Source organism: Hydra vulgaris, chromosome 12, assembly GCF_038396675.1.
Source record: "Hydra vulgaris chromosome 12, alternate assembly HydraT2T_AEP".
In the NCBI taxonomy this organism is placed as follows: domain Eukaryota; kingdom Metazoa; phylum Cnidaria; class Hydrozoa; order Anthoathecata; family Hydridae; genus Hydra; species Hydra vulgaris.
Window position 1 is genome coordinate 22,170,001 of NC_088931.1, and position 27,500 is coordinate 22,197,500.

General features: G+C 26.0%; 1 protein-coding gene across 1 annotated transcript in view; it reads left to right on the forward strand.

The window, feature by feature from the left end:
- LOC101239688 (cilia- and flagella-associated protein 337) overlaps nucleotides 1-27,500 on the forward strand; it is an 83,948-nt gene that overhangs the window by 22,218 nt on the left and 34,230 nt on the right. The window contains exons 9-20 of the mRNA XM_065812562.1: nucleotides 7,342-7,424; nucleotides 8,524-8,616; nucleotides 8,825-8,870; nucleotides 9,230-9,276; nucleotides 15,957-16,010; nucleotides 16,093-16,125; nucleotides 16,562-16,592; nucleotides 17,047-17,116; nucleotides 18,063-18,242; nucleotides 22,746-22,788; nucleotides 22,893-22,998; nucleotides 23,446-23,521. Of these exons, the coding sequence (XP_065668634.1) occupies nucleotides 7,342-7,424; nucleotides 8,524-8,616; nucleotides 8,825-8,870; nucleotides 9,230-9,276; nucleotides 15,957-16,010; nucleotides 16,093-16,125; nucleotides 16,562-16,592; nucleotides 17,047-17,116; nucleotides 18,063-18,242; nucleotides 22,746-22,788; nucleotides 22,893-22,998; nucleotides 23,446-23,521 (862 nt within the window). The remainder of the gene's footprint in view (nucleotides 1-7,341; nucleotides 7,425-8,523; nucleotides 8,617-8,824; nucleotides 8,871-9,229; nucleotides 9,277-15,956; nucleotides 16,011-16,092; nucleotides 16,126-16,561; nucleotides 16,593-17,046; nucleotides 17,117-18,062; nucleotides 18,243-22,745; nucleotides 22,789-22,892; nucleotides 22,999-23,445; nucleotides 23,522-27,500) is intronic.

Genomic DNA, 27,500 nt, shown 5'->3' on the forward strand with positions numbered 1-27,500 from the left:
CTAGCCAATTAACTTTTCAAAAAAAAATTTTTTGGACTGGTCTATTATATATATATATATATATATATATATATATATATATATATATATATATATATATATATATATATATATATATATATAATATATATATATATATATATATATATATATATATATATATATATATATATATATATATATATATATATATATATACGTATATATATACACATATATATATGTATATATATATATATATACATATATATATGTATATATATATATATATATATATATATATATATACATATATATATTTATATATACATATATATATTTATATATATATATATATATATATATATATAAGTATATATAAATATATATATATATATATTTATATATATATGCATATTAGCCCCTGCCATTTCTGCAAAATTTCTGATTATTGAAGCTCTTTATATGATTTCTGGTGCATTTTAATGAGTGCATAGAAAAAATCATATTCATTTTTATTTAAAATTTTATTTACTACCTCCTCCAGTGCATTGAAGTTTTTAGACTTTTCTTGAAATCCTTATTTTACGCTACTAATGTGCTAACTTAGATTGCGCATTTATTTAGTCGTTTTTTGCAATGAAACAAAACTTTTAGGATACAACCACATTTTATTGTTCCATCAATATATTATAGTAATTTCATTTATAGATATAGTTTAAAAATCTAACAATTTATTTTCTTTCGAATCACAAATATAGACTCAAAAGCATAATCAATCACAATATGGTTAGTTAAAATGTTGTTTCAAAAGTTTATCAAATTTTTTTTTGGTACTAGCTGAATGTTTTGCTCTATGCTCTGCTATTGAAGGAAGAATATCTTGCTTCAATGCTTCATTTACGCGCACTTTTGAGTAGTCTTGAATAAGTTTAAGCACCCCTTTGGCAGGATCATTTATTATATGTTTATTATATGTTTATGTTTATTATCATTTATTATATGTTTATAAACCCAGTCCTTAAATCTTTTGTAAGTGCTATTTTTTCCCCATTCCTTACAACTAACTTGACACCATTCAAGATCATATTTTGTAAATCCAAGGTTCTCAAAAACCAACCAACTCATGCCTCCTAAAAATAATGACAGATTAGAAGTATTTGGATTTTTGTATTGCTCTTGAAAATAACTGTTCTTGTTCTGAAAATAACTGGTGGTGGTACCAATGACGTCGTTTCATCACATCAGTGCATGCTTGGGCAATATCAGGTCTTTTAATTTTATAATTTTCCATATCTCTGATTGCTTGTAAATCCATATCTGAAGCCATACATGCAAAAGTAGCTTTTAAAAACCAAAAAGTATAAAAAAAACCAACAAACTTAGCAAAAACTTTAAAACGTGACATATTGTTTGCAGAAAAAAGGTTTGAATCAAGCTGTGGACTAAGAAGGCAAAGTACAAGATTATAGATTGATTTAGCAAGATATCTTCCATGATGGAAGGCTGAAATCCCATGACAAATCCACCTAAGTATACAACTGTTAACTGGCAAAGGTACTTAATTTATTGGGAAATAGGTTTTCTTTTAAAGCTTCATTGCAAGACTTTACCAGCCTAGAAAAAATATTTATTCAATTAATTATGAGAAATTATTTATTTGTTGATAAAAAAATATGCTTTATTAATGTTATATATTTTCTTTTCCAATAATTAGTCTTAACAGTTTAAAATCTCTAAAATATTTTTATCTCACCTTATTTTCAATAAATGTTCTATGGTTACTTTTCCAGTCAAACTTGTTCATATTCTCATAATTTATTCCTTTAGCAAACATTTTATCCCAGTTATCGTGTAATGTTAAAAATGTAGTGTCTGTAGGTCCGGTTTTAACTTTGGCTGTCGCTTTTTTATATCTTTAGCTCGAAGTTATATGTATAAGTTAAAAAGCAAAGTTAATTACTAGCATTTTATCATATTTATACCAATATTATTTCTGTCAAAATTAGAAATTAAAAGTATTATTTATACCTTATTTGTTTATGACGCAATATTGCAATTGAAGCCTTTTCCCATATAACTAAGGCTTCAGTAACACACATCAATTTGTTCTCTTTTATCTGACAACTACCAGATTCATTACACTTAGGCGTAAAAAATTTTTTAGAGAGGGGGCAGGCAACAATATATATATATACATATATATATATATATATATATATATATATATATATATATATATATATATATATATATATATTTATAACATGTGTGTAATTGATTCGTAGAATATTTTTAAAATCTTGTTATTCTTGAAAAATTTTGAAAAACTTGTAAAAGAAAGACAAAGTATTCATTCCAATAAAAGATTTATCTTCATTATACAAGTTACTTTTGAACAGATAATAATCCATTGTGATAAGCTTTGTCAACAACATGGAGCACGGACCAGAGATAAAAAGTTAGTTCACATTTTTGGAGCATACTTTACAAGTTCATTCATGATTTGACATACTCTTGATTTTACAAGAGTATGTCAAATCATGAGTTATATATATATATATATATATATATATATATATATATATATATATATATATATATATATATATATATATATATATATATATATATATATGACAATTACAAGCATGAGTCACCTGTATAACACAGTTTCTATTTTTAGACATGATTTATTCTAAACATATTTGCATGTTAACATTATTCTACAAATCAATTACACGCACGTTATATATATATATATATATATATATTTATATATATATATATATACATATATATATATACGTATATATACATATATATATATATATATATATATATATATATATATATATATATATATATATATATATATATATATATATATATATATATATATATATATATGTATATATATATATATATATGTATATATATATATATATATATATATATATATATATATATATATTAGTGAAATAAAAAACACTTTTTAGTTTTTAGTTCGAACTTACAAAGTTCATCATCAGTTTAAAATGACCAATATAAAATTTTTTCAATATATAGGTTACAAAGTAATTAAAAATCCATCAAAAATTGCTATTCAAAAAACTATTTGTAATACATGATTAATATATACATATATATATATATATATATATATATATATATATATATATATATATATATATATATATATATATATATATATATATATATATATATATATATATATATATATATATATATATATATATATATATATATATATATATATATATATATATGTATATATATATATATATATGTATATATATATATGTATATATATATATATATATATGTATATATATAATATATATATATATATATATTAAATATATATATATTATATATATATACATATATATATATATATATATATATATATATATATATATATATATATATATATATATATATATATATATATATATATATATATATATATATATATATATATATATATGTATATATGTATATATCTGTGTTTGAAATTAATATCTACCAGCATTTAATTTTCATGTATCGTTATAATCACAATATCTCTCCTATAAGCTTTAATAACAAGTTTAAAATAAATAAAAATGATAGCTATAATCTTAGAGCGAATATGTCCAACACATTTAAAACACCCCCTGCCTTGGGGCTCTTGGTTGAGTAAAGGCTAGAGATGGTGTCTCGATAAAAATACTCATCTTGGGCAGATGTTAAATGCACCCAGCTACTGTCTTGTAGAAGGCCTCCTAGGCAAAGACTTAAGGGGTAAACAGATTCTATCTGTTGACCAGCCTCGCACCCCTTCTTCATCTATTAGGCTGGCGCAGATGTATTTTTAATACATTGTTTCCAGTTTAGGATGTTGAATGCTGGATCTTCTTGACTCAATGCATGGGTTTGCTTGTGTCACTGTTTTTATGACTAGGCAACTCATTCTATTATCTCCTTATGAGGGTACAGCTCTAAAACTCAGTTTTATGGTTCTGAGGCCGGCTGGTAGTCAGGTTTCCCGAACTCTGTGGTAGCTCTCAGAGAGGCTGATTCCATCAACAGCTGAAAAATATCAAAGTATTAACAGTGCCATGTTGCGCATGGATGGTGTCCCTGTTTGTACTTTTGGTGTGCATTGCGGAGGCCACATTTGGAGCCCTTTGTTACGGCTTAGGGTTTATTAGTAGTAATGAGGCAATTGCTTGGGCTATTAAACAGTGTTCTGAGTACTATCTATGCTTTGAGTCAAGTTCTTCAATCTAATTTAAAAATGAATAAAGTACCAAAAACTATAAAACACAAAAAACCATCATCATCACCAAGTTCTCTAAACCTATCATTCACTAATATTCGTGGTCTTCGAAGTAACTTTTCTTCTGTTGAGTCTTATCTCTTGCAAAGTTCACCAGACCTACTTGCTCTTTGTGAGACTAATTTGAGTTCGGCTGTCTCATCTTGTGATCTTAGTGTTGATGGTTATCTTCCTCTGATTCGTAAAGACTCCAATAGTCACATGCTTGGCCTGGGCATTTACATTCGTAAGAATTCACCTGTTTGTCGTGAAACTAGGTTTGAATCCACAGACTATTCTTTCATGTGCTTTCGTTTAGCACCACTTCACTCTATTGCCTTTCTCTTTGTTCTATATCGATCTCCTTCATCTAAAGACTGTACTCTTTTTGATGTTATTTCTGATCATATTGACCAAGCCCTCTCTCTTTATCCATCAGCTAATATAGTTGTTGTCGGTGACTTTAATGCTCACCACTCTGAATGGCTTGGCTCTAGTGTCAGTGACTCTGCAGGCATTAAAGCCCACAACTTTTGCCTTTCTCAATCCCTAACTCAAATAGTCAACTTTCCAACTCGCTTTCCTGACAACCCTAATCATTTACCTTCTCTACTCGACTTATGTCTTGTTTCTGATCCTAGTCAGTGCTCAGTTTCTCCACATTCACCCTTAGGTGCTTCTGATCACAGTTTGATCTCTTTAAAACTAATATCTCATTCTTCTTCATCACCTGAATACCCCTACTATCGAACCTCTTACAACTACAGTAAAGCTGACTGGGATTCTTTCCGTGATTTTCTTCGTGATGGCCCTTGGGTAGAAATCTTTCAACTTCCTGTCGACAAATGTGCTTCTTATATAACTTCGTGGATTCAGGCTGGCATGGAATCTTTTATTCCCTCTCGACGATTCCAGGTCAAGCCTCACTCTCCTCCATGGTTTTCCTCACACTGTGCTGCTGCGATTGCCAATCGAAACCGTTACTTCCATATTTATCAGCAAAACAATTCTCCAGAAAACAGACGTCTGTTTATTACTGCTAGAAACAACTGTAAAAAGGTTTTGTCTAACGCCAAAACCCGCTATTCTCAGGTCATGAAATCTCGTATCTCATCTCAAAAATTAGGCTCTCGTGACTTCTGGAGAATCTTTAATAATATCAATAATAAGGGCAAATCTATAATTCCACCTCTCTTGTATGGTTCAGACTTTGTCACCTCACCTAAAGACAAAGCCGAACTGTTTGCTAAAAACTTTTCATCAATATCATCTCTTGATTCCACTAATTGCGTTCTACCTGATATTGCCAACAAACAGGTTGATTCATTGCTTGACATTCATATCACTTCAGCATCTGTATCTAAAGTGATTTCCTGTCTAGACTCTTCTACAGCTTGTGGCCCAGACAACATACCTGTTATTGTCTTGCAGAAGTGTTCTCCAGAGCTGTCGTCTATACTCTCAAAACTATTCAACAAGTGCTTATCAGAGTCTTGTTTTCCAGCCTGCTGGAAAGCCGCATCTGTTATCCCTATCTTCAAAAATTCTGGGGAGCGATCTGATTCGTCTAACTACCGTCCCATAAGTCTTCTTCCTATCATAAGCAAGGTTTTTGAATCTTTAATTAACAAACACTTAATTTCTCATCTTGAATCTAATAACTTACTTTCTGACCATCAATATGGATTTCGATCTTCTCGTTCTACAGCTGATTTGCTAACAGTAATAACTGACAGGTTTTATCGTGCATTAGATGAAGGTGGAGAGGTTAAGGCCATCGCTCTTGACATTTCAAAAGCGTTTGATAAAGTTTGGCATGCTGGTCTTCTCCATAAGCTTTCTTCTTATGGTGTATCCGGCAACATCTTTAAGATCATTGAATCCTTCCTTTCCAATCGTAGCATAAAAGTTGTCCTCGATGGACAACACTCTTCTTCTTATTCTGTAACTTCAGGGGTTCCTCAAGGTTCTATCCTTGGCCCTATACTCTTTTTAATTTACATTAACGATCTTCCAGATATTCTCACATCTAAGGTGGCATTGTTTGCTGATGATACTACCATTTATTCTTGTCGTGATAAGAAACCAACACCCTCTGATTGCCTGGAGGGGGCATTTGAGCTTGAAAAGGATCTCACTTCTGCTACAGCATGGGGCTCACAGTGGCTGGTGAACTTTAATTCAGATAAAACTCAATTTTTTTCAGCCAATCGTTATCGCAATAATTTAGATCTTCCTATATTTATGAACGGTGATGTACTCGATGAGTCACCTACTCTTCATCTTCTAGGATTAACTCTTACTTCCAATCTTTCTTGGAAACCATATATCAAATCGGTTGCAAAATTAGCATCTGCTAAGGTTGCATCTCTTTATCGAGCTCGCCACTTTCTTACTCTGGATTCTATTCTCTACCTCTATAAATCTCAAATCCGGCCTTGTATGGAATACTGTTGCCATATCTGGGGCGGATCTTCTAATGATGCCCTTTCTCTTTTAGACAAGGTGCAAAAACGCATTGTAAACATAGTTGGACCTGCTCTTGCAGCCAACCTTCAACCATTATCACATCGTCGTAATGTTGCTTCTCTTTCTCTTTTCTACAAATACTATAATGGGCACTGCTCGAAAGAGCTAGCGTCTCTTGTGCCATCTACTAAAATTCATTCTCGTGTTACTCGTCATTCAATTAAGTGTCATCCTTTTTCTGTGACTGTTCCTAAGTGCTCCAAAAACGCTTATTCGTCTAGTTTTTTCCTCGAACATCAGCTCTTTGGAATTCGCTTCCTTCATTTTGCTTTCCTTGTTGGAAGCGAAGATGTTTTTTTTAAACATCTTCGCTTCCAACAAGGCTGCTTGCAGCCTTGTTGGAAGCGAAGATGTTTAAAAAAAAAAAAAAAAAAAAAAAAAATATATAATATAATTATAATATAATTATAATATATATAAATTTATTATTGCTCTGTTCTTTTAGAACATTGAGCACTCTATTTGTAGAATACACTAACATAATTTATAATTTATATATATATATATAGATAAAGCAACTTTCTGGAAAAAGGAAATGGATTACTGACTTTGTTCTTATGCCACAATACAACAAATTTGTTCTATCAACAGGGTAAGTGTTATAGTTTTGATATGTCAGAAGTTCTGTTTAAAATATGCTGAGAATTATTAAAGATTAAAAATTAAACTAATTTTTAATCTTTAATAAAATCTTATATCTTATTAAGAGGTAAAAACATTTAGCAATATAGAGTTCTAAAGCCAGTGCAGGTACTGATATTCTGTGCCTGCTTAGACATTATTTAGAATATTTTAGATTATATAAAAATTGTTTTTGACAATAGAAATACATCAATAACACTTTTGTTTTTTGTTGTTAAATTATACCCATGAAGTGTGAAACAAATTTACTACTGTAATACTATTTTTAGTGACTTCAAAGCTGACACAAAAATAAGTTCATAAACTGATTTGTTTTATCCAGATAGTATACATTAATGTATATTTTTTTTTGAATGAAAATAGTCTTCTTTGAGTTTTTTCTTCTTTTTTAATATAAAAGAAACTTAATAATTTTTACTCTTGATTCTAAAAGAAACTTGATAAACATTACTCTTTAAGTCAGGCTTTTTCAATAAATCAATTGATAAAACAATTAATTTTCTAGTGTCTTGATATGTAAAGCATAAATCATTCTAGTGTATTGATATGTAAATCACTTTATTGGTGTGTTGGTTGGTTTGACTTGAATAGGGTAAAGATGGTTTGTAGCAACGAGATAAGGAAGATTTGTAGAAAAAAGGTTTGAAAAGAGATCAAAAAAGTCTATCTAGAATTCCAAAAATCTTGATGCAATATGTTACTTGATAACATAAAGAGGAAAAAAGATTTTAAATATCAATTTCGATGTTTATATCATTAAAACAATTTTGATACATAATTGCACTATATATTACACATATATAGTTTATAGTTGTATAAGTATGCATTACTTACACAATATTACTTATACTCATTGCACTGTATATATACTTACTTATACAATGTATAATAAGTTCATACAATAATAGTTCATACTTCTATAAATTAAAGTTTTATAATATGCAGCATATAAAAATATAAATTGGATAATAAAAAAAAACAAAAATAAAAAACATTTTATTTTTCTAGAGTTTAACAATTTTATGTTTGCTTTTAATTTTTGCTTTTAGCGATAGAGAGATTCAATTCTATGAGTTATCAACATTTGAAGAGTATTCGAAAATTAGGTCATTAGAGTCTGTACCCCTACAATTAGATTACTGGTATATGTGTTTTTACACATAGTTAGCTTAAATATTTTATTTGTTGTAATTATTTTTAAAAAAATACACAAACCTTGAAATTTTCATTAAAAATACTTAAATTATGTTACTTATATATTTATTGTTAATCCTACGTATAGAACTGGTATTAAGAAGGATTAAGATTATTGATATTTTATATTAAATTTATAAAAATAAATATGTTTAGTTTTTTAAAGAATAATGAATGCATATTGACTTGTGGAGATGATGAGGTAGTCTGATATTGATTTTTTCTAGTTTAAATTTTATTTATTTTTATCTTTTAAATTATATTATGTTATATATACATAATATATACATATAAATATGTATATATTTACTAAGACAGGTTTAATTTTTTTCTCTAACATGATTAAAAAGGTGCACCTCTTATAAATAAATTTTTCTCAATCAAAACCATAGTAAAAGTTGTTGTTCAATCCATAATTGTTAATACTTTGCAAATTGTACATAATGGCATTGAGTCAGGAAAGTATTACATTGTTTGACATGTCTCAATTTTTAAACTTAAATTGTGTTATTTTTACCTGCTCTAATAGTTTTGTGTATTTTTTTAAATTATTTTTTTTAGGGATGTGTGAACATCTTTATCATAAGAAATACAAACGAAACACTAAGGTTTATGATTTTATTCATTGTAACTAAAGTTATTTTTATTAAGGTTTATGATTTTATTCATTGTAATCAAACTTTGAAAAACTTTTCTCAATAAGTGAAATCTATGTCTTAAGCAATTTTGTGTTTAAAGTGTTTTTTCTTTCTTGTTTTTTTGGTTTTTTGTTCAATGATCTATATTATGTATAACAAAATGTTTAAATTTTAAATGTTCAAATCTAATGTTATGTTAGTATTTTTATTTTATTTCTAACATTAAGCAAGGAAACGGTTGAAAGAAGACTTAAAAAGTTGAAGGCTGTATGAGTCAAAAAAACATTAAGATGGAAGAGAGTTCCAAAGCATTGAAGTGTGGGGAAAAAAATTAGACAAAGTTTTTAGAGCCTGCAGGGACAGATACAGTAAAAGAATGAAACTTTGCTGAATGAAGAGTCAAGCGAGATTGAGTTGGTTTAACACATGAAACTCAGAGTTGCAATTTTTTTTCTTGTTTATTCAGAAATAATTTTAGTCCATGAAGAATAAAATGATTATAATATATTAATTCTTGTTTATTCAGAAATAATTTTAGTCCATGAAGAATAAAATGATTATAATATATTAATAAAGAGGTGCAGCACTAGACACAATCATGCTGACAAATATTGGGTACACAATGTATCTATGCTTATACTGTTAGTGCGGCTTTTAAATGCGTTGGTTGAAAAGGAGTTAACAATGCTTGACGGTAAAGCATTCCATGCATTGACTACACGGTTTGTGAAGAAAATTTTCTTTCGACACAGTTCTTGACAAATGACTTCGTAAGTTTTAAGTTATTGCCACAAAGCTTAGACTGGGAAAGCGTTTGCAAGTAGACTTCAGGCACAACAAATTTGATTTTCTCAACACCATATGCAATCTTATATTGCTGAATTAAATCATTTCTAAATTGTCTATCTTCTAGTTTAATTAGGTCTAGACTTGTTTTTTTTTTGCCTTTCTTCATATGATTTATGTTTGATGTGGTGATCAGCTTCGTCACACGCTTTTGAGAGCCTTCATGTCTCCCTCAAATTTCTCATCCAAACATGGTCTCCAGATGTGGCAACCATGTTTGGATGGCAAATTTGAGGTTTGATCTAACATACGATTCGTAAAAGACTTTTTAAAGTATGAGTTCTCTGCTTCTGAAGGATTTCTTAAGGCAACTAAGTACTTGGTTTGCTCTTGCAGCCGCTGCTTCAACTTGATGCTTGGCTTTCAAGTCTTCTGGAACAAGAACACCTAGATCTCCTTTGACTATTTGATTATTATATTGTAAACATTAGCATTTAGCTAGTTCCTGGTTCTACAGGTAACATTAACATATGTGCGCGCATTTTTGTTATTTATTAACTGAATTTCTTAACTATTTATAAACTGCCGTATTTTTTATTAAAATAATATTTATTATTATTAATATATTAGCATTATTTAGTTAATTAATAAAAAAGTATTCTCAAAAAAATGAAAATAGACTCTAACAGGAATTGAACCCGGAGTGCAGGCATCACAAGCAAATTTACTAACCACTACACCATACATTATTGTGAGGAATAAGTTGAATAACTTTAAATTAAATAAATTTGTTTTGACGCATAATATTTTTAAAGTAGTTAATGCGCTTTAAAATAAAATAACTTCCGCATGATTAATACGTAAGCATTATGTCAGTGTTACATTATCAGGGAATCAGAGAATCAGTGACCTGGAAAAATATATATTAAATATATATATATATATATATATATATATTTATATATATATATCTATATCTATATATATATATATATATATATATATATATATATATATATATATATATATATATATATATATATATATATATATATATATATGTGGTGAAACTTAAAGTTGAAGAAAAAAGTTAGATAAGTGTTTTTTACTAATTTATATATATATATATAAAATATGTATATATATATATATATAAAATATATATATATATAATATATATATACATATATATATATATATATATATATATATATATATATATTATATAAATATATATAATATATATTTATATAATATATGTATATATATATATATATATATATATATATATATATATATATACATTTATTTATTTATATTTATATACTTTTGTATACATGCACTTTATATATCTTGTTGTTATGCTATTTATTTCCTATTAATATTGGCATAAATACTTTAAATACTTAAATTTTGGTCTAAGAATTAAGCTTTAAAATTAATTGCCATAGGTACAATGAGTTTTTAAGTAGTTGTAACTAGGCTGGTGTACCAAGTTAACTAATTATCTTAAAATTTGTATTTACGTTTATACTTTTGCTCTTCAATTATTGGAAATGATAATAATAACAATATCAGCATATATTTTGTACAATTCAATCACATTTAAAGTTTCTAAGCAGCATAGGTACATTCTCTGTGCATTAGGCATCATATTTAAAGTTTTTAAGCAAAACAAATACCAAATTAAGTAAACAAGACAAATACACAGAAAAGCATTAGTCTTGTTTGTCAAATTTTATGATGATGATAAGTTTTTTTTAAGAAATATGCAAAATATGAAAAAAGTTTTAACTTTGAAATAGAGTGTAAAGAATTTTTGGAATCAAAATGTTTCTAAAATGTATTTTACTAGTTCTGTAAATAAAAAGTTTTTATTATAAAATTTTTTTATAACATGAAAATGTTAATTTAAAGTTCAGTTATAAATTCTGAACTGAAAATGAAATTTAAAGTAAAAGATGTGTGATTTATGGTTGTTAACTTTAATGATATCAATATATCAGTAATAAATAGATTTTTGATAAAACTTGATAAAAAATTTTTTTGTTTACATGCAGTTTAAAATATTGCTTTGCTTGAAAAATAGTTGTGAAAAAAATTGTGGCAGATATGCTCACATTTTATGTACCTGTAAATAAGAAAAAAAAATCTGGTTCAAAGAAAGATGTTTGCATTTGACAAAGTAAGCTATAGTTTGTGATATTTCCTATATAAATACTGTATGGGTAGGAGGAGTGTTGCAGGGATGCAGCAGGAGGAGTAACACAGGAAGTTGAAAAAAACTTGTAAGAAAAGTTCTATGGATTGTTTGTGACCTGAAAACTAGAGAATAGGAGGTCTTTTTTTAATTAATGGTTCTACTAAAACCAGCAATGAATGGTTAGGACTGCTTCCTAAGATATTGAATAATGCCACCAGCCTTAAGATTAATCCAGAGTTAATGAAAGCTTGCGAGGCCTCTCCATTTATTTATAATATCTATAAATCCTAAAGCTAATCGACATTGTTTGAATTTCAAAAGATTGGCATGGCATGCTCACCCTGAATCAGTTTTCAAAGCTCTAAAGTCAAATGATGATGATAAAAGAAATGAAGCCAATAATAAAATAATTTAGTTAGGAGGAGCTGGAAATAATGCACTTCAATTTAGAGATCTTCTAGAATTCCAAAAACTAGAGCCCATCATCATGGAAGCAACTTGTGATAAAATGGTTTAAGAAAATTTTTTTTTTAATTTTAAACAACATATTCAAATGGAGACCTTAATAGTTAAGGAAATTAATTTTGAATCTGATATACATCATACATATTTGTCATTTAAGTAAAATTTTGTAAATGATGTTCACATGTTCAAAAAAAAAGCTCCCCTCAGCAAAAGTTTAATTTTTTGTTAGATATATGTTTCACCATAATTTAGAACTTTTTTTTTCTTGTAAAAAAAAATTACATACTTAAGATAAAAATTATATACTTTAAATAAAAAAAAAACTTTTAAACAAGTTACAAAGCAACATTGCTATAAAATAAAGATGAAATAATTTCAAGAAAGACAACATTCAGTGCAATAACTAAAATAACCCCTTCTTCATTTTTTATTATTAAAAATACTTATAAATTGATTTCCTTTTCTATTCTACAGACCTAAAAAAGTACACTTTTTAAATTATTTTTTGGATTTCCTTTTTAATAATGAAGATCTCAGAAAAATGATTATGAAATTAAGTTGAGTTCAAAGAACCAGTGAGATTCTTGTACTATATGATTCTTGTAATTTATATGTAACATGTTTGTTATTATTTTAATATTTTTGTTGTTGTTATTTATATAATTTCTTTTTTCAATAGTTGATTTTTTTATTTTATTTTATTTATCTTTTATTTGTTTATTTTATTTTTTTTATATATTTTTTATATCCGTTTTATAAAGTTTTTATTTATTATATAATTTTAAAATTTTTATTATTCAACATGTCAGCGGGGCCAAGTGGTTAGCTTGTAGAGCTTCTGATTAAAAAAGCTGTGGTTCGAATCCTACCACTGGCAATTTTTTAAAAATCTTTTTAAATTTTTTCAAAATACAAAATAAAGCACTTTTAAAGTTTTATAGATATTATATACATAACATATGTAAATATATTATAGACTATAACAAACAAAAGGATTTTTAATAATCTAAAAATTCAATAACACCGGGAGAAATTTGTTGTGTATGTGTCATGATTGAGATAATTATGCTATTAATGTACTCAGATAATTAGTCCTAATAAGCTGCAGATGGTGTGAAAAAAAATTATAATCTGAAACTTAATAAAGAATAAGTTTAATAAGACAGTGCTTCTTCTCCAGAAGGTGCTGCTGCGGAAAAGTAAAAACCTGTAGCTAGAAAAAACTTCAATTCTTATTTAACATTTAAAGTCTTTTTAGCTATGTTTATATTTTTGCTATAAATATATATGGCCAGATTAAAAAAATTAAAAATATATTGTGTTAAGGGGTGGATTTGAACCCTCACAAAACAACACCAATGACAGTGCATTAAACCACTGATCTATCAAGTTTATGCATGTAATTGAAAAACAAACCATTTTATACCAATTGCAATTGATCAACACATTTCAAGCAGATTCTCTAAATAAATGCAATTTTATTGCATAGCAATAAAGTTGCACTTATATATAAACAATATATATAAATAAAAATGTTATATGCAAATGTAAAAAATCCACTTACTCAATGTTTTATACAGAATGGTGTGTAATAAAAGAAAATTTTTCTAATAATTACAAGTCTATTTTGCTCAAGTTGTTTTATTTTGAACTTTTGTATATATGCTATTGTATTTAAAATAATTGACAAGAATGGAAAAAACTGAAACTATTATCTCATCCAAGTGGAAAATTTGAAATTTCAATTTTAAATTTGCCCCTCTCCTGACAATTTTTGGTTGCTTAAATTAAGTCATCTTCTTCTTAGACCATTAAATATAATAGGAGTGGCTTTTTCGTAAATCGTTAAAGCCAAAAAAATTTTTGCGTCTGTGATGTCACTTTGTGGCAAAAAATTTGAAAAAACAAACTAAAATTAAAATTTTACTTAAATTTTTCAGGAAAATTCCTTTTATTAAAAGTATATAGAATATATTTTTATGGGATATATTCTAATAAAGATTATATATAGTAATTATTATTGTAATATACTATAGTAATTACTATTAGTAATATACTATAGTAATTACTATTAGTAATTACTATGTTATTTCTTTGAAGCTATTTATTACTATTCTAATAAATACAAACTCTTATTTGTGAAATGGTATATCTGAACCAGTTTTATATCTTTTTGTGCAGTTGTATGCATCTTAATTAAAATTAATCAAAAATGTAAGATTAAAGCAAAATGCAAAGTTAAAAATCTCTTATAAGCTCTGCGAATGTGGAAAAGAAGCGCATCTTACTTTTTTTGCTCTTAAAGTAATAACTTTTTTGCTCTTAAAAATAATTATTTCAGAATGAATTATTCTACTAAAAAATGTTGAAGTAAATAAGGAATAGGTATAGAAGTGATTAATGTGGAATAGATAAATATAGAAATGGTAGGTTTGGTGAAGACCCATATTTTACGGGTTTGGAAAGCTAGGATATATCTAAGGAAAAAGTACAGAGAAGGTCAGTGGGGAATAAACTTACAAAGACCCATATTTTTACAGGTCTGGTTAACTAGTTAGTATTAATTTTTTAATCCATAAGAACCTAAGGATACAAAAAGGAAAAAAAGATTTTTTCTTGAATCTTACATCTGGTAAGCAGTATTTAATTTTTTTTTACCTTAAGTTTTATTTTATCCTATATTTTTTACTGATATTGTGTCATAAATTTAATTTTATTGTTAGTGTTATTATTTTAGTGTTAACTTAGTGTTATTTTATTATTAGTGTTATTACTTTAGTGTTAACATAGTGTTATTTCATTGTCAGTGTTATTACTTTAATGTTAACTTAGTGTTATTTCATTGTCAGTGTTATTACTTTAATGTTAACTTAGTGTTATTTCATTGTCAGTGTTATTACTTTAATGTTAACTTAGTGTTATTTCATTGTCAGTGTTATTACTTTAGTGTTAACATAGTGTTTTTTACTGTCAGTGTTATTACTTTAGTGTTAACTTAGTGTTATTTCATTGTCAGTGTTATTACTTTAGTGTTAACTTAGTGTTATTTTATTGCTAGTGTTATTACTTTAGTTTTATTTCATATAAAAAAAATATTGGCTGTAAAAATGTGATGAAAAGATACTTATTGTAAAGATTGTAAAAGCTCATATAAATCTTAGTTTGCCAAAATTTCAAAAAACTTATTTCCTTACAGGTTGTGGAAAAAGATGCCAAAAATAGATGGATTTCCAAGCATAAATCTTTGCAGGTTAGATAACATGAAAAATTTTTGTTAAGTTGATTTTTTTATATTTTTTAATTTTTTTTTTAATTTATCAAATATATTGCAGCTTGTCAGCTTCTAAGAATGTTACATTTATAAGGTAATAAATATTTTTTGTTTGTTAGGCAACTACATATATGTATATATATCTATATTAAGTTCAATAATTGTCAATGTTGAGCTGTTATTTTGGCAATTTTGAGTTAAAAATGACCTATCTTAAAAGCTTTTAAAAGCATATAAACAATAAAAGCTTATACGCCTGTAATCCCAGCCAAATATAAGATTTAAATACCATCCTAAAAGCTATTAGTTTGAATAAAAATGAGTTACTGTATAAATACTGTTATTAAATTTAAAACAAATAAATTTTTTTTAGACAGCATTTAATATGATAACTCATAATTATGAAATTCTTAGAATTTTGAGGGGTGAAGTTGGCATTATATTAATATTGTTTAAATTACATTATATCATATACTGTTGTTTGTTATTGTTTTGTTGTTGTTTATTTTTGTTTCATTTTAATTGGAAAGGTGGAAGGTTCATAACAATTGGGTTCAAGAGGTATATTTTTCATTGAAATAACAAGATTTTGTTTCTTCTAAAGAATTTTTTTTAAAGAAATAAATGTTAAACATGAAGATAATATTTTATAAATACTTTCTATAAAAGTATTTATACTTATAAAACTTGACAAACATTTTCAAATTATAAAAGCTTTTATTGGTAGAACTGTTTTGAGTATTTAATTAAAATTTTAAATTACAGAGTTGCTGTATTTAAAAAATAAAAAAATTACCCTTGATCAGATATATTCCAAATTTTCTTCAATAGTTTTATATATTATTATTAAATATTTTTTCATGTTTATTTATAAAATATTTTTTAGATGTGTGCTTTCAAAATATTTTTAAATTTATATTTATAAAAATTTTTTATCAAAATATTTTCGATTTAGAGACATATCAGTGTGTTTTTTTTCAGGTTAAATACTTTTTCAGGTTAAATACTTTTTCAGGTTAAATACTATCCTTCAATTCAAAGTATTATATCATGCTCCTCTGATACTCAATATTCACTAGTTATTGGTGAGTCATACACTTTAGTAATTCAGATGTTTTTTTTAGTTTTAAAAATTTATTATATTAGAAAGGTAATAGTTTTTATAATTTAATTTTATTAATAAGAATATATAAAAAAAAGGACTTTTTTTTATAATATTCTTATTAATAAAAGAATATTATAAAAAAAATAATGATAATAAAAGAAAAATTTACAAAAAGATTATAAATCAACATATTTTTGTCAGTGGCAGAATCTACATATATTTTGAACCAATTCAAATTATATGTAGATTTATAAGTTTAGTCTGTTTATTGTTTTTAACTTTTTGAGAAATTATTCTTTCTTTATTAGAAAAAATTGTCTTAAAACTCGGTCAAATATCTATTTGTAAACAAGAAAAATATAAAATAATTAATATAACTCAAGTTTAAAAATCTGTTTCTTAATCTTTTATATTGTTTGTGTTCTAGATAAGAGGATAAATAAAGATGTTAAGACATATACATCAAACATGTGTATGTTTTTTGTATACAATGATATTAGCAAACTTTGTAAAGAAAGAATAGAAGAAAGTTATAAACTATCTTTTAGCATTTTTTAATGCTTTGTATTTTCAAATCTACAACAAATTTTGAAAAGAAGTTTTGGATTTTTTATTACATATGTACTAAAAAATTAAAGTTTTTAATTTCATACTAAATTGAAGTAAGCTTTTGGTGTTGCGGTTAATATATAATAATGATGTTAATTAATATTTAAATAATAGAGTTACATGTTTTTGTTTTTAACTCTAAATGATTTTGCTGGATAGTTTTCACATCAACCAGATAGTGTGTAGGTTGAGTAACTGATCCAGATATTTGGAATATGCAAATATTATACTTTTGTTTTTATTTTGCCAAGTCTTTTCCATGAAAATGAATAATTTTTTAATTTTTTAAAGATATTTTTTTGAATATGTTTTTTTAGGGCAAGTTGTTGGTAGTACTATTAATTGTTTCAAAGGGTCATCAGGCATTTTACAAAAAGATTCACTTAAAAATCTCAGCTTAAAAAGACGGTTTCCTTCTGATGAGACAGTATTCAAAGTACCAAAAGGCGTAAAGACATTCTGCTTTTCCAAAACAAACAATATTATAGTAACAGGAGGTATAATATTCTATTTAAAAATGTTTCTAATAATTTTGTGCATATCACAAAATTCTTGTTATTATTTATGTAATTTCAATATCATTGTGATCTTAATAAATAAATTATGGAATATTGAATTTCATTATACAGAAACTGATAATTGTAATGCTGCGAATGGTATGCTCAAGCATACTAATATTGCTGGACCTGCACAAATGAGCCTTTTTTTAATTTCAAAAAAAATTTAACTTTGTTTCCTAATTGATATTAAAATCATTATTTCTGGTTAGGAGTTCAACATTAATCTATTGTGGCATTTTTTTAACCAGCAAAACTGGTTAAACATGTAAAAGCATTGTGCCAAAGTAATTTGATACTGTTCTTAATTATGTGAGTTCAGACCACTGTATAAATATTTATTGAAACAAAAAATTCTTTTAATATCAAAAACTCAAACAATTTTGTTACTAAATTTTATTCATATTCATCATGTAGTTACATGCTATACAATAATCTACATGTAAATTATGCAAAAACCAAAAATGAGTCATGTTCTCTTTCTTTAAAGTTAATTTTTAATTAATTTTAATGAGTTGTTTAAGAAATTTTTTTTCTTCACAAACTAGTGACATAAGTGTCATTAGTTTGTAAAAGAAACTCATTGTATTTCAGTTTGAACATATTTTTACACCTAATATTTTAGTTTAATATTTTGAACAAGTCACCTAGCCATGTTTAAAATCTTTTTTTTTCTACTTCAGTAGAAAAAATAAATCAGTAGTTGTTTGACTGCAATACTTCATGAAATCATTCATATTAAAAACTGTGCCAACATTAGAATCGTTTATACAGTTGTTGTTAAACTTTTGCTTTTCTCCACAAATAGAAGTAGTAAAATGCTTTGGTAACTTGTTTTACATTAGGATGGTAATTCTAACCACTTTGCTCGAGTAAAAAAAAAATCTTTATGCGAACCTGATAAGAAGTACAAACAAATTTATAATCTTTAGAAAAAAACACTTAAAAACCAGTGACTTGATATACTTGTTTGACTATTAAAATTAAAAAAATTTCAAAATCCTCCAAATACTAATTTCTTTTAAAGTTAGAGCACAACTGATTTTTCTGCATTAAATTACATAAACTCATTATGTTGAATACAGCATCTTTATTCAATCAAATTTTTTCTTTTGTTTTTTACTGAAGCAAAGTAAGTAAGTAAGTATTAGAATAGCAGTAATAATTGAAATATTACAAGTTTTAAAAATAACAATAATTGAAATATTACAAGTTTTACTTATATGGATAAAAAGTTTTCATAGAGGTCTACTGTCCAAATGTTTACCTTTTACTTTTTGAAATAGGTGCACAGAGATTATTTTAAGTTACATAAAATTTCTTTAAAAAATATTTTAAGAGCAACTGAGGTTGGTTTAATTTTTTTATTCACATGATTAAAAAATTGAATATTTTTTTCATAAAGATATTAAAAAATTATTTTTTTGGTTAAATATTTAGTTTTTTAATTATTTGACCTTATTTTGTTAGTATTTCTGCAAAAGTAAGGGAAACTGAAAAAGTCTATATAATATGTTAGCTATACTATAAAATATAAATAAAAATGTTGAATGTACCATTGGTATTGATTTTTTGATGCAATTTATTAAAGCTGAAAAAACCATTGAGTTAAATTCAGTAAAATTTTGTTTGAATAAAGCTATGCACTATTGACAGCAAAAAAGTGTCCATAATGCAGGATAATGATTGCAATGTTGGCATTTTTTATTAGAAAAAATATGAATTTTTATAAGCAAACTTCTCTTATAAAATGACAAAAAATTCACATGAGAAAATCCCGCGTGTTAAGAAAAAACCCTGCATGTTAAAGGAACTCACGTGGTGTAGATGTTACCCCAAGCTGTGTATATGTTAGGGGCCAAAGCCCACATGGTGTAGATGTTAGGGGCCAAAGCCCCATGTAACAATGCTCCACATGGTGTAGATGTTAGGAGCCAAAGCCTAACGTGACAATGCCCAACATGGTAACCTGAAACACAATATTTAATTTCTAATAACAAAAACAAGTATTAGTTAAGTATGAATGTCTTATGATTTTATTTTTTATACAAAGTTTTAACAGCCGAGTGTATTTTTATACTTTCTAAAAAAGCACAGAAAAAAGACTACAAATAATGTAGACACTTTTAAAATTAGGTGTGCGCGATAAAGAGACATAAAATAAATGCCATGTAACCTGTGAGCGATTTATATGAATTACAATATTTGAAAGAGTGTAAGTCCTTGTACTTTATGTATAGTCTATGCATAGGCTAAGACAAGAGGCATGTCTTTACATTCGGCTAAAATACTTTTATTTATGTCGTATTTAAATTCTGTTTGAGGTGTGATAATGATTCATTGTCCATCTTTGATCATAATGACATGTTCTTGATTTATAGACTTGATAATGCCTTGCGTTCTGTTTACAATGCCAAGTTCTAGTATACTGTGTAAACAAATGACGGTTACACCTTTTTTAAGTGATACAGATTGCGGAGTTTAAATTCCCATTGATCTTTAAGTTTTTAATTTTGAAAGGTTTTGACTTGACTTTCAAAAACAAATTCAGTAAATTTCATATTTTTCAGATATTCATTATTGTATGCTATTCTGTTGCTATTGTACATAAATAGCCTTGTGAAGTGAGGATCTAAAAGTTTATCACATGGTTCTAAGCATTTCTTAAAATAGGTAAAGGTTCCTTCGCAATAGATACCCTCTCGCACGTTGTTGAGATGTGTTTGAAAAGTAGGGTCTTTATTTTGGCGAAATCTTTTAAATTAACACAATAGTAATAAAATTACATTCTTTCCAAAAGGCGTCTTCTTACAAAAGAGTTTCTTTGCCTATGGGTGTAATTTGGTAAAAACCTCCTCCAACGAGTAACATGCAACCACCAAATAGTAGTTTTGATTTTTCAAATGTTTTTAATAGTAGATCTAATGTTTTTAGAACATACACTGGCAACATGGATATTTCATTAATAATTAAAATTTTAGTGGCAAATTTATTCATTAAATGTATTGAGATGGTTTGATCTTGTATTTTTGATAAAGGAAAAAAAAGCTAATCAAGATTTGCAAGATCTTCTTTTACAAATTACAGATAATGCACAAGTAGAATTAAATGCTGAAGATGTCTGTTTAGAAAAAAGTTATAATAATGTCAACATTTAAAATACTTAGCATATTTAAAATTCAATGAAAAAATTAAAGTTTAAACAAATTATCACTCAACTAGAAGGTGCAGATTGTATGTGCAGGTGTATATTGTGCAGGTGTAGATTGTATGTGCAGGTGTATATTTGGACATTTATTGAGAGAACGAATGAATAATTTACACTTCAATCTCTAATCATCAGAATCATGGAAGTTGTACAATAAACTTAATGAATATGGAATCATTCTATTAAGCTACACAAAATGGCCTGACTAAAAAATTACAAACCTAATCTGATCAAGTCGACATATGTATTACACATAGAAATGGGACTGCCTCCTAAAGCAAGGGACTGCTTCAATAAAGTTGTATATAAATAAGACTTTGAAAGTTAAAAAAGCTTGGTGAACCAATACATAATGAAAAAGCAAAGTTTTTATTAAAATAAAATAACACACTAGATTACTATTAGATGTTTTACAATTCTGGTGAGAAAGGAGAGACATCTTCAACAGTCACAATTTTGTAGATTTTTTTCTGAAGAACTAATTTCTGCCATAAAATATCTATGCACTCCTATGTACAACAATAGGTACTACTTCATGTTACAACATTTTTAAATTTGTATAGTATTTTGTATAATTTCATGTTGATACAAAATTGTTGAAGTAAAATCTATATATCTCCAAAATATTCAATTTGTATTATCTTCAAATATATCCGGTCATATCAAACAATGTAAAAATTTCTATTATAATTTCATCATATCAACATTTTTTTAAATCCAGATTTGACTGAATACAAGTTTTTGAGAACAAACTTCTTAATTGAATATTTACTTAAAGTATTGAATATTTAAAAAATTATTGAATTTAATTATTGAATATTTACTTAAAAAAATTTATGAAAAATGCCCAAATATGGTAGTTAAACTATGTCACAAAAGTTATTTGTAAAAAATATCTTTTCATCATATACTCATATTGTTTGCTAGGATTTCTCAATCATTAGTTTATAAGCCCACTGTGCAGCAAGACAACCCAGAATGCTTTGTTACAAATTTAAATTGAGTTATATAAAATTGTATTGAACTGGATAGGTTTTAGTTTACATTAAAAAATACATTAACACTTTTTGTATTAACTTTGGTATATAAAAATCAATCATAACAAAATGGAACTGCATTAATATTTGATTCTGAAGTATTTAGCTGTCTTGCTTTATGTTCTATGTAATTATGTTACACACAAATAAAAACTTTCTGTTAAGTTATACTCATTAGTTTTTCAAAAATATTTTCAGGTGTTGATCGGTTAATAAGAGTCTGGAATCCTTATGTACCAGCGTATGTTCATTTAATACTTATCAATAACTTAATTTATGTTTAAGTAATTTTAGTAATTTGAAAAAAATCTAAAATGTATTATCCTAATTTGTTAAATATTTCAGGAAACCAATTGGTATACTGCGTGGTCATGTGACCCCCATATACTATTTACATATATGTGAAAATCTTAATAAAATGTTTAGTGTTTCAAATGACAAAGTTGTTAAGGTAACTTTTTCTTTATGATCTATTATGGTTATATTGGTTTATTATGAACATGTAGAATTCATATTTATTATTTTACTGTTTCAATAGAAAACTCAAATTATAAATTTATACCAATATTCAATTGTTATGTTATTATAATTCTTCATTTATTTCTGTATGCGAGATTATATTTTTGATTGTTTTAAGTTTAACTACACCAATGTGTATAATGTTTAATAGAAAAAAATTTTAAATTTGTTTACAACTAAGAAAAATAGTTTCAATAGTTGATCAAATGAAGTTAAAACAAAACATTAAACAGTTGTTTTTCTTTAGGAGCATTTTCAAACAATTTTATATACATGTAATTACTTTCCATTTCAATTCCAGAATTTTTATTTAAAGTTTCTGTTCTTATATATACATACATGTAAAAAAAAAAAAGTTTTTAAAATTACTGCTTATTAGGTATGGGACATAATAGATGGCATTTGTCTTTTGACTATTCAACAAAAATCTCATCTTATTAAAGGTGATCTGACAGGTACAATGTTTTTTATTTTGTTAAATATAAATTTTTTACTTGTCTATTTTATGCAGTATGTATTACTTAAAGATGTGAGTCAATTTTTTGCAAAAAAAAAAGCTTTTTTTTTTAACAAATTCTAATTTTTTTTTTACTTTAAACGCTAAAACTATGTTAGAAATTTTAGGTGATATTTAATGAAATATGTTTTCATTATTTTATTTAGCATACATTTTATCAGTATTGTCTTATTGCTTTTTGCTGTCTGTTACTATTTGTCTGTATTGTTCCTTAATTTTTCATATAATAGTTTTAGTAATTCATCTAAAATTATTTACTTCATGTTAAGGTAAAAACAAAAATAGAAATAAAACGAAAAAAAAAGTATTTTATTTATAGAAATATTTTTTTTATAAAATACAGTAGCAATATTAGTAACTGAGAGTTATTTAATTTTTATACGGGAGTGTGACATTTTTTCTACTATCTTTAAATTTTCCTCTTATCTCCATACTTTTTAAGTTAAGAACTTATGTATTTTTTTTAGTTAAGAACATATATATTATTTAATAAAATGATAATTTTATTTAATAATAGATCTAACCTTTGTTAATTATATGTTTATTTTTTTAAGATTTGTGTCTTTAAACCTGAGATGATGTTTCTAAACATGAGATGATGTTTCTAAACATGAGATGATGTTTTTAAACATGAGATGATGTTTTTATATAAGAGAAAATCTTAAAAATGCTACTATTCTCTTTTATTTATAATTTTATTAATAATTTTCAAAAATGATATTTATCTTTAAATTAATTTCTAATATTTATATTTATCAATCAATTGAAATTTTGTTTGCTTTTAATAACAATTTTATTGCTTTTATTAACTATTTTTTAACATTATTGTAATATATTAACTAGCCTACCAAAAGAATACCGAATTTTATAAGTCTTTTCCACATCAACCTTTTCTATACTTTTTCCTTATATATATCCAAGTTGTCCAGACCCGTCTTTTAAACATCTTAAATGTTTTAAATGTGTTTTGAATGTTTATGTTTATTTTAGGTCCCGTGCCCGCTGTGTTAGTAAAATAATTCATTCTAAAAAATTGCTCTCAGAGCAAAAAAAAACTTGCGCACCTTTTCTGCATACTTATAAAAGATTTATAAAATGGTTTGTTTTTCTCCTAACCTTTAATACAATTAGTTATCTTCAATAGCTCTGTGGTTTAATGTACTGTCATCAGTGTCATTTCCAAGGGTTCAAATCTGCTCCTTAACACAATACATTTTCAATTTTTTCAATCTGGCCGGTATATATTATTAGCAAAAAAATAATTAAAGCAAAAAAGATTTTTAATTGTTAAAATAAAATTTTAAAGCTTTTGCTAACTATAGGCTTCTTTTTTTGTTTTTTTTTTCTTTATTTAGTTTCAGACCATAATTTTTTTCAGACCATCCACAGCTTATCAGGACTAATTACCTGAGCACATTGATAACATCTCTATCATGACATATGCGCAAAAATCGAAAAAGGTTTAAATAAATAAAAAAAAAAGGTGCCATTGGTAGGATTTGAATTTGCAACAATGCACTTAAGAAACAATGCAAGCTAACCACTTCGACTTTTGTTCATATTTTCTCATAACAAAAAGTGCTGTAATGCGCCATTACCTTGGTTTTATATACATAAAAAATGTATATATATATATATTTATAAATATTTTGATTTGTTGCGATGATAATAAGTGTTTTAAAATTATATTTTTATTATTTTTAAAAATTAATAGAGCATAATTTTTATGCTGTGTATTAATTTTTATAAATTTTATAATCTGTATAATTTTTTTTCTGTAAAGGAACACCATTAAAAAAAAGGAGAGTCATATAGAGATAGTAATAATTTTCAGCAAGGAGATAGGGAGAAAGCCAACACACACAAAACCTTATTCCAAATAACATGCCCTAAATACATTGAAAAGCTCAAGAAAAAAGGAAAAAAAAAAAAATCTAAAGAATAGAAAATCTCTGGACATGTTTTCCAATCTAAAAACTACCAAGTGACTTTTAAAATAGAAAGTTCTTGTGTATGTGGTGTGGCATGAGTAGATTCATCAGAAGACTGGGTCCTGTCATGGATGGCATGTGAAGTCTGCTTTTGCGTCATCATGTGCACAGAATGTTCTTAATTTGATAAAATAATATAAATATTTAACTCTTTTTATATTGGTGTAAATCACCCTATATAAAGCGATATTGCCCAATATAAGAACCTTTTTTTTTCTATTTCTGGAACTCCAAAATGAAAAAAAATTTAATATTTTAAGAAAAACATCTGCAAAACCAAAAACGTGATGCAAAATTTCAGCTAAAAATGTTGAGGGGTTGACAAGATACTACAATTTTAATATTGACCTGGTTTCCCAAAATGACCCAGTTTTTATAACATTCTGAAAAAACATTTTTCTTAAAAAAATAAGAAATAAAAATGGCAAAAATATGAAAATAAACATATATGTTTTTTTGTGCAAGCATGCATTCTTTGTTTTCTACTGAGTAAACAGTTTTCAAAAGTAAATTCTTATACTTTAGTCCAATATTTAAGGCATCTACTAAGGCGTTTTGGTCATAAAAACAAACACAAACAGAATGTGTACCACTTGCACCTGGCAAAATGCACCACTTTGGTTTAAATGAGGCAAATATTGAATAACTTATTTGTATTTCTGGATTGTTTTCTTTGTATAATACATATAGTTTCTTTAAATTACACAAAAGCAGTTTTTTTTGTTTATGGACATTCTTTTGAATGCTAACATTATCATTTTTTTCCATGCATAGTTTTACATAAAACACTTGAGTCATAAAACAATTTAACAGAATCTTCTATTCTTTGTGTAAGACTTTACCTTAATACAACAGAGAGATAGCTAACAATCCTTTTTTATTAAAAATTTTTCCAGCCATCTTTGCTTAGTATTCTGTAAACACAAAGTTATTTTATACTTCTAATATCAACCAACTTTTGGGTGCCAGTGTTAGAAGTTGAACAATAGTCCTTTTGTCAGAACATAGAATTTTTTCTTTTATCAAGCTCATAATTTTATCAAAGTTTTCAGCCTTCTTTTTCATATTATTTGTTTCATAACACAGTTTTGAGGGAACATTGACTTGACTTTTAGTTTTTCTAGTAACGCTACTTACCATTTTGTTGATGCGTGCAGCTTTTTGCTTTCCTTCTGAGAGTATATGTTTTGATGACTTTGAATAAGATTTTAGAGAAGATATATTGAAATTTTTGAGTTCTTCATTTTTCTCCTGTCTTTTTGATTTGAATGATGATTTAAAAAAATTCTCATCTTGTTCATCCTGGCTTTCCTTCTCTTCTTTAAGATCTTCTTTTCTGGCAATCTTTTGCTTACAAGGTTTGCAAAGTTTTTTCCCAGGAGCAATATTTAAACTACTTCTCATCATGATTTGTGATTCATTTATTGTAACTACTTTGAGATTTTCTAAAAGTAATTGAATTGTATAAAGCTTATCTGCAGAATTGTTTAAAACATTGTTTATGTTTTGGAAAATACATATTAAAAAAGTATATATATTAAAATATTTAAATTTTACATCTACTTATTTGTAATTTTCTTTGTATGTTTATTGAATGGATCACAACATGCTTTCTGCCATATAGGATACATTTTCAAATATTTTGTAGTATGTCTTTCATATAATATTGTTAAGTTTGATAGTTCAATGTTACAGCGTAATGATATAGTTTTTTCTTCTTTGCTTAAAGTTTCAATAACAACTTGTTGGTCTTTGCTTGCATCTGATGTCATTAAGCCAATAGAACACATCTTAAAATAAATTACTTAGTTTGAATGTATTTCCTTAAAAAAAGAGAATTCTTCTTTCCTGCTTAATTTTCAGTTTTTAATATAGAAATAATTCAAACCTTTTCAGAATCTTTCTGTTGTATAATGTTTTTACACT